The sequence below is a fragment of the Urocitellus parryii genome, chromosome 5 (assembly GCF_045843805.1).
Source record: "Urocitellus parryii isolate mUroPar1 chromosome 5, mUroPar1.hap1, whole genome shotgun sequence".
NCBI classification, from domain to species: Eukaryota; Metazoa; Chordata; class Mammalia; order Rodentia; family Sciuridae; genus Urocitellus; species Urocitellus parryii.
In genome coordinates this window covers 157,303,137-157,315,853 of record NC_135535.1, presented here as the reverse complement: position 1 = coordinate 157,315,853, position 12,717 = coordinate 157,303,137, and the positions used below count along the sequence as shown (strand labels likewise).

The window sequence follows — 12,717 nt, the reverse complement described above, 5'->3', positions numbered from 1 at the left end:
TCTGACGTGATAATAGCTTGGCTGGGCGTTCGCTCAGCCGGACTCATCTTGGAGATGTAGGCGTGGCCCCCAGGCTGGTGTGGCTCACTTGGCATCTGGTCCTCTCTCCGCCCCTCTTTGCCCCCATATAGCGACACACCAAAGCCGATTTGTGTTCTGTAGCAAATCCAGGAGGAGCTGTGGAGCCAGGCCCCCTGGACCCAGAGCTTGGACCCAGACCCAGACCCAGCCATGGGGGCCTGCGCTCTCCTGGGTGACGCCAACATCTCATCTGGCCTCGAGAGCAACGCCACAGACGTCACCGCCTTCTCCATGCCCGGCTGGCAGCTGGCTCTGTGGGCCACAGCCTACCTGGCCCTGGTGCTGGTGGCCGTGACGGGCAACGCCACTGTCATCTGGATCATCCTGGCCCACCAGAGGATGCGCACGGTCACCAACTACTTCATCGTCAACCTGGCCCTGGCTGACCTGTGCATGGCCACCTTCAATGCCACCTTCAACTTCGTCTATGCCAGCCACAACATCTGGTACTTCGGCCGCGTCTTCTGCTACTTCCAGAACCTCTTCCCCATCACAGTCACGTTCGTCAGCATCTACTCCATGACAGCCATCGCCGCTGACAGGCAAGAGGGGGTGGCAGGGAGGCGGGGGTGGGGAGCGTCTGGCTTTGCTGAGGCTCAGACGGAGTGGCTCATGGTCCCACAGCAAATTGGGGAGGGGGGACTCAGGGAACCATTTCCCAAACCTGTCGTGATTCAAAGCTATGGATCTGGGAGACAGGGGCACTGCGGGACTGCAGCAGGTGGAGTAAAGGTTAGACTCGGGAAGGACTGTGCTCTGGATGGCTGTTCAAGGCTGTAGGGACCTTTGGACGGCTCCTCACTGGGGCTGATCTTTGTTGTGAGGTCTTTGCACCACTACAAGGAAATTGTTCATATCGTTTTCTTATTTCAGGTAGATTAAGTGACGGAAAAAACCTTAGTGTTGCATGCGGTCATTATCTTGTTACAACAGGAACGTTGTTTCCCTGAGCTGCTCTGCAGACTGTGACTTCCCGAGGAGGGGTCCTGGGCAGGGGTGGAGGAGGTGGCTAGGGGACTGTCTGGTGTTCTTTGAAAGCATTTGGGGCAGGCAGGGTTGGGCTGGGATGGAGAGGAGGACTCGGGTGCCTGGGGGAGTGAGGTGTGGGCTGACGTCCAACAGGAAAGATGGGGAGTGTGGGGGAGGCAGGGTGGGGCCCGGGACCCTCAGAGACACGGAGTCCTCATCAGGATGGCTCGGCTGGTGTGAGCCTCCCCACAAACCCACCCCAAATGCCCCAGCAGCCTTCCCCTGCAGCCGCTGGTGGCTCAGCTGTAGCTGTTTCACTTTGGGAAATAGTAAAACATTTGGGACATTTTTTTTTTCCACCAGTTAAAAATGAAAAATTTGAGGACTCTCCATCTAAACCCCATGTCTAACTCAACACCCAGGGAACCCGAGACGGAGGTCCGCCAGCCAGTCAGGGGCAGAGCCAGGCACGGGGAGCCCAGCCCTCTGGGCTGCTGGTGGAGGAACTGTCCCTCGTCCCCTGACAGCACCCACCACCAAAGCACCCTGACACCCCCCAGGTATCCCTGAGTGCCTCCTGGGTCAGGCACTGTTCTGAACATGAGGGGGGGGACACACGCTGGTGGGAAGAAATCTGAAACTCCTGACCTCACAGGGCTTTCATCTTAAAGGATGGAGATGGGCTGTGGGGGGCAGGGGGGGCTGTGGATGGCAGGGGCACTGTGGAGGGCAGGGGCACTGTGGAGGGCAGGGGTGCTGTGGGGGCAGGGGATGCTGTGGGGGGCAGGGGATGCTGTGGGGGGCAGGGGGCTGTAGGGGGCAGGGGGTGCTGTGGGGGGCAGGGGGTGCTGTAGGGGGCAGGGGTGCTGTGGAGAGCAGGGGGGGAGCCAGGAGACCAGGCAGGAAGCTGTTGAATAATAATCCAGGTGACGGAGGCGGGCAGCTCAGATCAGTTCACGGTGGAAACGCCTTCATTCATTTCCCTGCATCTTCATTTATTTAGCAAATACATGTCCCGTGCTTGCTAAGTACAGATGTTATTCTGGGTGTTTGGGAGAAGGAAAAAAAAAAAAAAAACGGGTAAATGAGCCTCCCCTGGCAAGAGTTTGAATCATAAGCACCTGAATCCATGAATTCCGTGCTGTGTTTTGAGGTCATGAGGCTTTGAAAAAATATCAGAGATCAGATGGGAGGTGGGGCAGGTTGTCATGTTAAACGGGCATCAGGATGGACCTGTGAGGGTGGATCTGAGCCACCAGGAGGAGGGAATGAGTGACCTCTGGGGGTGACCGTTCCAGGCAGAAGGTGGAAAGCTCGCGGAGCAGTCAGAGCTCCCGTGACGCCCGGGACACCGGGTGGGGACTGCCCTGCTGGGTAGGGGCTACGTAGAATTGGAGGCCACAGTCCATTGTCCTTGCCTTGTCCCAAGGCTTGGACTCATCCAGGGGAGAAAGAGCCAGGGGTCACCAGGTACCAAGGCCATTTCTGCTCAATGTAAAGGAAATGAATAAATAGGAATAATCACGTGCTCAAAGCCCGAGCTCCTGTGGTAGTCAGGGGAGGTCCGTGTCACGGGACAAGGAGGGAGGACACTAACATCATCTGGTCCAGGAGAACCTAACCCATGACCGCAGACCACAGGCAGAAACCACAAGGTTCCTGAACTCATGTGGGGACAAAAACGACACAAGCACAAAGGTAGGCAGCAAGCACACTTCCCCGGGACCGCAGCAGCACCCGGGGCTTTGTCACCAACAGAAATCATAGATACTTGTGGGCTGGGGGTGTAGCTCAGTGGTAGAGCACTCGCCTGGCATGTGCAAGGCCCTGGGTTTGATCCTCAGAACCACACAAAAAGGAGAGAGAGAGAGAGAGAGAGAGAGAGAGAGAGAGAGAGAGAGAGAGAGTCATAGATTCTTGTGTGGTTACACAATCACTACTTCAAAATTACCATAGGTTCCAGATCTGCAGCTAGATCTTGTTGTTTAGTGTGTTGATAAAAAAGTGCATATATTACAACTTCCCAAATTTATTTTATGTTTTGATAACTGTACTTCAGTATGACTGATGCTCTTTGTAATCATGAGTATTATAATTTATTCATTTAAAAAGTCTCATTCTAGGGCTGGGGTGGTGGCTCAGTGGTAGAGTGCTCACCTAGCAGTCGCGAGACACTGGGTTCGATCCTCAGCACCACATCAATGTAAAATAAGGATATTGTGTGTCCACTTAAACCTAAAAAATAAATATTTTAAAAGAAAATCTCATTCTAGCGAGGCGCAGGGTCACACACCTGTGATCCCAGCAACTTGGGAGGAGGCAGGAGGATCCAAGTCTGGGGCCATCCTCAACAACTTAGGGAGACCCTGTCTCAACATTAAAAAATAAAAATAAAAACGTTTTTAAAAGGGCTGGGGATGTGGCTCAGTGAAGTGCTCCTGTGTTCCATCCCCACTACCCCACCCCCAAATCTTATTCTAAGGAGGGGTCCATGGGCTCCACTGGACAGCAACAGGCCCAGGACACAAAGAGACCCACTAATCTAGTCTCACCTCCTCCTTCTAGTGAGGGGGAAACCAAGACCTTAGGTCACACTGCATATTGGGGGACTCGGGGCGGACAGCCATGCCTGTGTTGAACGGTGCCCTTTGGATCCTTTGACTTGGAGAGACGTGCAGCTCACCCTCCTTGATCAGGGCTCTAGACTCACGAGGCTTCTGCTCACCAGGCCCCAGGACCCTCCTACAGTGTTGTACAGGTCCTGGGAACAGGGGACTTCACAACCCAGGAGCACACAGCTGGACCAACCAGGGCTGAAATCCAGCTCTGCCTTTCCCAAGCTGGCTGTCTCTCCACATTTCCAAGCCTGTCACCTAATGTGGAAATAAATAATCCCCATCTAAGACCAGTGGGTGGTGGGCCCTGCACCCCACCAGGCACAGGGCTGCCAAACACAGTCCCCCAGAGAGAGACCCGAGTTGAGCAGGTCTGCAGGTGGCATCTCCTGGGAACTTTGATGAACACAGAGAGGAAGGAGGAGCTGCAGCCTGAGATGGAAGGAAAGGCCCAAGAGAGACCCTGCAGGGCTGGCTCATGGCCAGAGTGAGCCCGGGAGGCTCAGGAGGCAGTGGGAGGAGGCTGGCCAGTGCGTTGGCCACGTGCAGAGGCCTCGAGGGCCAAGTTTAAAGGTTTGGGCCTGTGCTGTCCAATATGTGGCTCTTTAAATTTAAATTAATTTTTTTTTAAAGAGAGAGAGAGAATGAGAGAGAGAGAAGAGAATTTTAATATTTATTTATTTTTTTAGTTCTCGGCGGACACAACATCTTCGTTGGTATGTGGTGCTGAGGATCGAACCCGGGCCGCACGCATGCCAGGCGAGCGCGCTACCGCTTGAGCCACATCCCCAATCCCTTAAATTAAAATTTAAAATTCAGTTCCCCAGTCACGCTGGCCATGCGTATGGTACTCCTGGCCACACGTGGTTAGTGGTTACGGAACAGGATGGCGCCTACGCAGGACATCTCCATGTGGCTGTGAGAGTCCCCAGCTCCACTCTCTGCAGAACTGGCATAACTCCAACACCCGTGGACATGGTCAGCAGCGTGTGGACCTGGGCAGAGGAATGGAGAAGGGGACAGGTGGGACAGGAGGGATCTCACCACTCGATCTGTGCTCTGCCCACAGGTACATGGCCATCGTCCATCCCTTTCAGCCACGGCTCTCCGCCCCCAGCACCAAGGCAGTTATCGCGGGCATCTGGCTGGTGGCCCTGGCCCTCGCCTTCCCCCAGTGCTTCTATTCCACCATCACCGTGGACCAGGGCGCCACCAAGTGCGTGGTGGCCTGGCCTGAAGACAGCAGGGACAAGTCACTTCTCCAGTAAGGTCTCCCGGGGTGAGGGTACAGAGACATAAGGCACGTGCTCGTGTATGCATTCCCGGCCGTGTGTGTAGTGTGTGCTCGTGGGCGTGCACGGGATCTGGGAGTCCGAACGGGATTATGTGAGCACATGTTTATACTAAGGATCCTCAGCAATGGGCTCACTCCCCTCTAAACCCGGCCTAAGTTGAAGATATCTTGTGCACCTAACCTCCTGCATATCCTAGGTCAGCCACAAAGCACCTTGTAGAGTGTCACCTGTCACTCCTCGTCATTACAGAATTAACTGGGTGCTGCATCTCACTGTTACTGTTCAGAATTCTGAGAGAGATCATGTCACAAATCTCTAGCCCAGGAAAAAAATCTGAGTTCAAACTTCATAGTTCCATTTCTAGCAAATGACTATAACCTCAGCATCATCATAAAGTCAAGAGAAGCATTTAATCAAAACACATGGCAGAGCTGGGTGCAGTGGCACATGCCTGTAATCCCAGCGGCTCAGGAGGCCAGGGCAGAAGGATCACGAGTTCAAAGCCAGCCTCAGCAAAGGGCGAGGCGCTAAGAAACTCAGCGAGACCCTGTCTCTAAATAATAGAGCTGGGATGTGGCTCAGTGGTCAGGTGCCCCCGAGTTCAGTCCCCGATACCCCCCTCCAAAAAAAATACACATGTTGGGCGCCATCTGTACCAAAAGGAACATGAACTGCCAGGCCTGTTCTAAGCACCTTTTTTTTTCCATACTGCAGCTTGAGTGGGGGCACTTTATCACTGAACTACATCCCCAGTCTTTTTTTATTTTGAGTCAGGGTTTCTCCCAGTTGCCTCGAAACAGAGGCACTGAAAACCCAAATAACATGCCCAAGACCACACAACTAGGACGTGGTGAGACAAGGACTCAAACAGGCCACCCTGCCACCTAAGATGTGTGTGTCCTGAAATAAGTACAATGTGTGTATGCATATGGCAAGTGCAGCTCGACACGTCACGTGGCTGCCTGGTGCCTGCTTCATGCCGAGGTGGGCATCCTGGGCTGGGGGAGGGGAGGAGGGGAGGGAAGAAAAACCCAAGCATGACCCGGCTGCTGCGTGACCCTGGCTAGGTCCTTTGCCAGTTCTGGGCCTGTTTCCCAGGGTTCTCACAATGTGGCTCTGTGGATCCCCAAGCCTGGCACCATTGGTTAGTAGAGGAGAGGAATCGACGGAGACTTTGGAGTTAGTAGCCAGGCCTGTGTCTTGGCCTATTTCTTCCCTCCTGGCTAGACGACTCTCTAGACACTTAACCTCTCTGAGCCTTTGTCTTCTCTCTAAAATGGGGATTAGTAATAGGAGATCATGTCCTCGAAGCCCTTAGCACTGTGCCTGGCACAGAACTCATGCCCAGTACGTGGTAGATTATAGAGGGGACAAACAAAGGCACACCCGGAGGTAGCATATCTAGTCCAGTGAAGTCCCAGCTGCCCCAGGCTTGCAGATGTGTGCACTCTTAGCTGATGGCTTCCTGGTAACCATGGCAACACAGTCCCCATCCCGTCTCCTTTAACACTCCTTCTCCAATACCCACCCCTCCCTGGGCCCCATCTCTCCTGAGCACCTTCCAGAAGAGGGTCATTCCATGCCACAGAAGACACCATCCCAACAATAAGGTTGCTACTGGGGACTGCTGGCCTTGAGGGCAGGCCCTGTCCAGGGTCTCTCTGCCTCTGCCCTGCACCCCACTGGTCCCTGAAGTTTGCATCCATGGAGGGGAAGGAGAGGGGTAGAGAGCAGAGTATTTTGGAACTGGCCACTGGGGGCAGTATTTCTCCATTTTAATGGGGACTTTCTCCTTGAAAGGGGAGCCAGTAAGAACTGAAGGGACCCTGCTCCCACCCTCTGTGCATGGTGAATTCCAGCCCCGATCCAGGCAACAGGGAAAAGTAAGAAGAGCACAGGGGTGGGCTGGGAAAGGGGTACTTTGGTGTTACTGGAATTTTGATGGGGATTTCAGGAAACCTGATTCTGTGTGAGAATAAGTGTGTTGGGGGCAGCCTCTGATGTAAATTGAGATTGGGGCTCTATCCTCACAGGCTCACACCTGGGTGAGTGTAGGAATCAGATGAAGGTACAGGTGCTGGCTCCAGGAAATACACATTTACCCCTAAAATTCAGATTCAAGAAGAACAGATTCCCTGGTTTGGGCAGATTCTAGAAGGTATCCTCAACACTCCTCAGTGCTCCCTTCTGCATGGGGACCTAGCCCAGGGTGAATTCCTATCCTGAACTATGTCCCTGGAAAAGAATAGAATGTTGCTCACACATGAGAAGGACAGAGGTTACCTGCTCACTTGACAGATGAGGAAACTGAGGCTGAGGGAGAAACCTGACTTGCCAAGATCATGCTTTCGATTAGAGCCCCATTCTGACTCCTACAGCCTCGGTGAAACGGAGATGGTTTGGGTCTTGATGAAGTCTTGATTCCTATGAAACATACTTCCTGCATTTCTCTGAGACTCTGTGTCCCCCATCTGGACACTGAGGCAAGGTGGCCCTGTTGGTTCTCAGGGTCCTTCTCGCTTAGACACTCTGTAGGGGGACAGAAACCCGGCCCAGGCTGCTCCTTCTCCCTTCCTACCTGCTCAGTGATGGGGCTCTTACACCCAGGTCCTACCAGGGAATCAGGGCACCTAGGTGTCCCCATACCTTTTGTGATTGACACGTTTGTCCAAGGAAAGCAAGTGAAATTCTAAACACGATGCTTTACAAGAGATTTGTCGGAGCCACCTTCTCCCTCCCTCAGGCTGGTGGAGCCTCCTACATGGGTCCCTGCACGGCTGGCACATGCTGGGTGGAGGCGGGGCTTGGGATCCTCTCAGCTTTTCTAGTTAGAAAGGGAAAAGGCACTTGGCAGGATGGGGGGGGTGTCTAAGGCTTGGGATGCTCCAAGAAGCCCCTCTGCAGCCCTGCCTGGGGGTCAGCCCTCAGCCTGCAGGGACACACAGCTCCTTGACACTGTCTTCTTTCCCAAAGGAAATGAAAAGTCAGCACAATCTGGGTGTCTTTCTGGGGACTGGGTGGGTAGCCATGCAATGGTGTTCTGGGCCACTTGCTCAAAGGTGGGCCCAGGGGTGTTTGCTGACACAAGCATTGTGCCCAAAAGAAGGCTGGTGAGCAGGAAGCAGATGATGCGATGGTGTGTGACTTGATAGGGATGCGGGGATAGGGTGGCACCTTCTTAACGCCAGCCGTCCTCTACATCCACTTGGACGTAGGGTAGATACATGGTCTCTCTAACAAATATGGACACGTGCATAAACGCACCCCCACGCACATGGACATACACATACAGACCTACACATGCACTTCAGGAAGAAACTATACCAAGTTGGTGTTTTTTAATTTTGTTTTATTTTAATGCTGGGGATTGAACCCAAGGGGCACTCAATTCCTGAGCCACATCCCCTGCTCTTTTTATTTTTTTGTTTTGAGACAAGATCTGGTTAAGTTGCTTAAGGCCTCGCTAAGTTGCTGAGGCTGACCTTGAACTTGCGGTCCTCCTGCCTCAGCTTCCCAAGTGGCTAGGATTATAGGTGTGCACCACCACGCCCCGCCCAAAGTGTAAATAGTGATGGGAGTGAGACAAGTGATTTGGCTTTCTCCTTCCAGCCTAATAGTGTTTTACATTTTAAACAGATTGTTAACTTTTTTTTGCTTCTATTTCCTTTTTTTTGGTAAGCACTTGTCTGTCACATGAAGCTTGTGAGGCTAATGCTGGTGACCCTTTTGCAGGAGAAGCCCTCTTTTGGCACAAGCCAAGGTTGCATTTATTTTTCTTTAAATCAAACCAGGGTTGGGGGGCAACAGGTGGTGCAGGGTGAGGGCCACAGAGTCCCCCCAATGAGCACCGGCAGACATGGGAGTCACTACCGGCCACTGACTGTCCAAACTCCTGGCTTCCACTCCAGGTACCACCTGGTGGTGATCGCCCTCATCTACCTCCTGCCCCTCCTGGTGATGTTCATTGCCTACAGCATCATTGGCCTCACACTCTGGAGGCGCGCTGTCCCACGACACCAGGTCCACGGTGCCAACCTGCGCCACCTGCAGGCCAAGAAGAAGGTAGGCCCCAGGGGCGGGATGTGGCCACCTCTAGGAGTCACCCTGGCCATCTCAGAACCCTCAGAACCAGCCAATGAGGGCCTAGGACCCTGCCATGGCACGTCTAGGGAGGGAGAGAGCATCCTTTGTCCCTGGCAGGTGGATTGGCCTTTGGTCTTTGGACAAATACAAACTGGAAGGAACTTCTGGAAGGTTGGGGGATCAGGAAGTCCTGAAGCCCACAGAATTTCAGATCCCTCCAAGAATCTCAGAATAACAGAATGCTAACATGTCAGCATGTTGAATAATTGGAATGTTGATTTTCAGACAAGCCCCGGAAGTACACAGGGAGGTGCCTTGGGCTCTCAGAGAGTCCCTAAAGGCTGAACCTGCAGACCTGGAGATCTAGAAACTGGATGGCAGTGTGGCTTCTGGTTAGAGAGCTGCCATGGTGCCCCTTCTCCCCGCAACCTGCGAGGTGTTGGTCTCCATCTGCCACCCCTAGCTGGCCTCATCCCTCTTGGGGTGTGCCTGCAGAGGCCAGGTGTTGGGGGTTGGTGGCAAGGGACCTGGTCCCCAGGCAGAGGTGGAGGACTCTGGGTGGAGCTCAGTGACAGACACAGATCCCAGGGAAACAGGAGCCTGGGACCTCAGAGCTGGTACAGCCCCCATCAAGGGTGGGCTTAGGAGTGAGCTCCTCCTCTCCAAGCAGGAGAGGCCCCTGAGGTCACCTCGTTGGGCTGGCTTCTAGGAGTATGGCTTTAAAGGCAGGACAGCAGTTGAGCAGAAGAGTGCAGACCCTGAGGTGGGGGTTCAGGAGATCTGGGCAGCAGCTCCAGGTGGAGGCAGAAGAGAGAGGTCTGTCTGATCACGGAGGGCCTCCCCCCATGCCCTAGGAGGGTTAGCGCTTGGGACTCAGGGGCTGAGGAGTGACCTGATGCTCTTCTGGAGCAGTTTGTGAAGACCATGGTGCTGGTGGTGGTGACATTTGCCATCTGCTGGCTGCCCTACCACCTCTACTTCATCCTGGGCAACTTCCGGGAGGACATCTACTGCCATAAGTTCATCCAGCAGGTGTACCTGGCGCTCTTCTGGCTGGCCATGAGCTCCACCATGTACAACCCCATCATCTACTGCAGCCTCAACCACAGGTGAGTGCCATAGAACCAGGTCCTTTCTGATCCCAGGCCAGGGACAGCCCCTTCGGGTCCCCTGCACAAATGAACCTCCACCTTGTCCCTGCCTGAGCCCCTCCCCTCCCATCTAGGTGGGATGTCACCCTCCAGGTCCCCCTAGATAGAGTTCCAACTCCTCCCCAGAGCCTTGCCCCATCACACACGCAGACCTGAGCTCCCAGGTGCTCAAGGACTTTGAGGCCCCCGATGCTTTTTGCATCTGGCAAATGGGAAGGATCAAGTCAGTCCTGCAGACTCGACAAGTGTTCCAGGCAGAAGGAACAACTGAAGGACGGCCCTGGGGTCAAGGTCAGGACTTGGGCTTGTACTTGAACATGGGGAACCACAGGACTCTGAGCAGGGGAGACACATGCTCCGACATTTTGGAAGACTCAGTCTAGCACTGCACTGGAACTATACCAAAGGGGAGGGGCCAAGGGAAAGGCTTCAGGGAGGCTTTGGCATTGATCCAGCTAAAGATGGCTTCAACTGGGGTGAGATGTGGTCAGGGTCTGGATATTGCCAATGGAATTTTTTGGGGGGTGGTGGGTACCAGGGATTGAACTCCGGGATACTCAACCAGCCACATCCCCAGCCCTCTTTTGTATTTTATTTAGAGACAGGGTCTCAGTGAGTTGCTTGGTACCTTGTTAAATTGCTGAGGCTGACTTTGAACTTGTGATCCTCCCGAGCTGCTGGGATCTTAGATGTGCGCCAGAGCGCCAGGCTGCCAATGGAGTTTGAGGGACAGGAGGTCACCAGTGAGAAGAAGTCAAAGATGACTCTCAACAAGTTCTTGGCCTGGGTGGTCAGAAGTTGAGAGCTATCAGGAGCTGAGCTGGGGAAGACTGCAGGGGGAGGGCAGGGGGAGGGCAGGGGAGGACGGTTGGGAGCTGGGTTGGATGTGGGTGTAAGTTAGAGGCCACCAGGCTTGCAAATAGGCACTTGTCAGGCCACACCATGGAGCTGCACGAAGAGGATCCCCAGCGAGGCCGGCTCTTCCAGGACAGGGAGCCCTGCAGCTCAGGAAGGGACGGTGCAGTTCCGCGCTCTCGCACAGCTTGCACGGGGTTCTCCTTATTTCTGCCCTAAGCCTCCAGTATTCTTTCTGCCAACCCATTTCCACTCACCAATCTGCTTCCTCCGAGCTCCACTTTAAGCTTGGCACTTCAGTGCTGCTGTGGGGGAGAGTCATTTTTTAAGCTTATGGACCCCAACTTTTTTCTTCATAGGAGCCCACAGGGAAGGGCACCCCTAGTCCATCAGCATGGCCAGAGCCCCAATTTCTTAAACCTTTCTTTGAATACTACTTTAGAAGACAGTTTATATAAGACAAGCAAGAAAATCCATGATTCTTTTAAATCATTGTTTCTTTTCATTTGTAATAACAAATCATCTAAGTCAGCTTCCTCACCCACTTCGGTCACTAGATTAAACTCCAGAATACTTATGGCTGTGTCCTAAAATCAAATCCATTGAAGAATGCATCTCTTGTCAGGGGTGGTACTGCACACCTATAATCCCAGCAACTTGGGAGGCTGAGGCAGGAAGAGTGAGGGTTCAAAGCCAGGCTGGGAAACTCAGCCAGTTTCTGCCTCAAAATAAAGTGTAAAAGAGCTGGGGGTGTAGTTCAGTGTAAGGTGTTCCTGGGTTCCATCCCTAGTGCCCCCCTCCAAAAAAAATGCATCTCTCAAGAACCCCTGAGCGATGGGAATGGTGGGCCCTTCAGAGGCAGCAACTTTCCCCCAGACAGTCACCCGGAGCTGGGAGAAGTCACGCGACAGCCCCTGTACCCTAACTCCCTGGCTAAAGCTGACCCTCCGTTCCCCAGGTTCCGCTCTGGATTCCGCCTTGCTTTCCGGTGCTGCCCGTGGGTCACTCCAACCGAGGAAGATAAACTAGAGCTGACTCCCACTCCATCCCTTTCCATGAGGGTCAAGAGGTGTCACACGAAAGAGATTTTGCTCATGGCCGGGGACGTGGCCCCTTCTGAAGTTCCCAGGGGGAAGGCTGGGTGGAGGTCCCCAAGAGGGGAAGCCTGCTGAACTCTGAAGCCTCGTGCCTGGATCCAGGGCCAGGTGTCACCCCCTGGGACAACTGTCATGTGGGGATGTGATGGGAGCCCACTGTCGGTACATCTTTCAAGAAAAGCTGGAAATCCAAATTTGCATGTGAAACTTCTAGACCTGTTAAATGTGGCTCACCCAAGTGTTTATAAACGTTGGGTAAGGAAACAAAACTCATCTGGGGCAGCACATGACCATGACCCTGATTTGTTACGAGGCCCACGACACAGGGAAGAAGTCTTCTTATTTTTGCAAAGCCATGAGCTGTAAGTGGACCCAGGGCTGGCTTCTCTGTCTCAGAATCAAAAGAACTCAGATACAGCCCAGAGTAGAGGGTGGTTAAATCCAATGGGACCTCTGCTGAGTTGCTTTGGGCAAGTCACTCTGACCCTCAGCCTCTTCCTCTGCCCAGTGGCAAAATCACCTGCCCGGGAAAGTCATAGAATCAGTGCCAGGTGAAAGGCAGCCCTGGTTC

General features: G+C 53.6%; 1 protein-coding gene across 1 annotated transcript; it reads left to right on the top strand.

Annotated features, from left to right (window-relative positions):
- Positions 1 to 231: 231 nt before the first annotated feature.
- Positions 232 to 12,221, top strand: Tacr2 (tachykinin receptor 2). Its single transcript, XM_026394662.2, has 5 exons — positions 232 to 623; positions 4,735 to 4,929; positions 8,869 to 9,022; positions 9,956 to 10,152; positions 12,008 to 12,221. The coding sequence occupies exons 1-5, from the start codon at positions 232 to 234 to the stop codon at positions 12,219 to 12,221; spliced, it is 1,152 nt and encodes a 383-aa protein (XP_026250447.1).
- Positions 12,222 to 12,717: the final 496 nt, after the last annotated feature.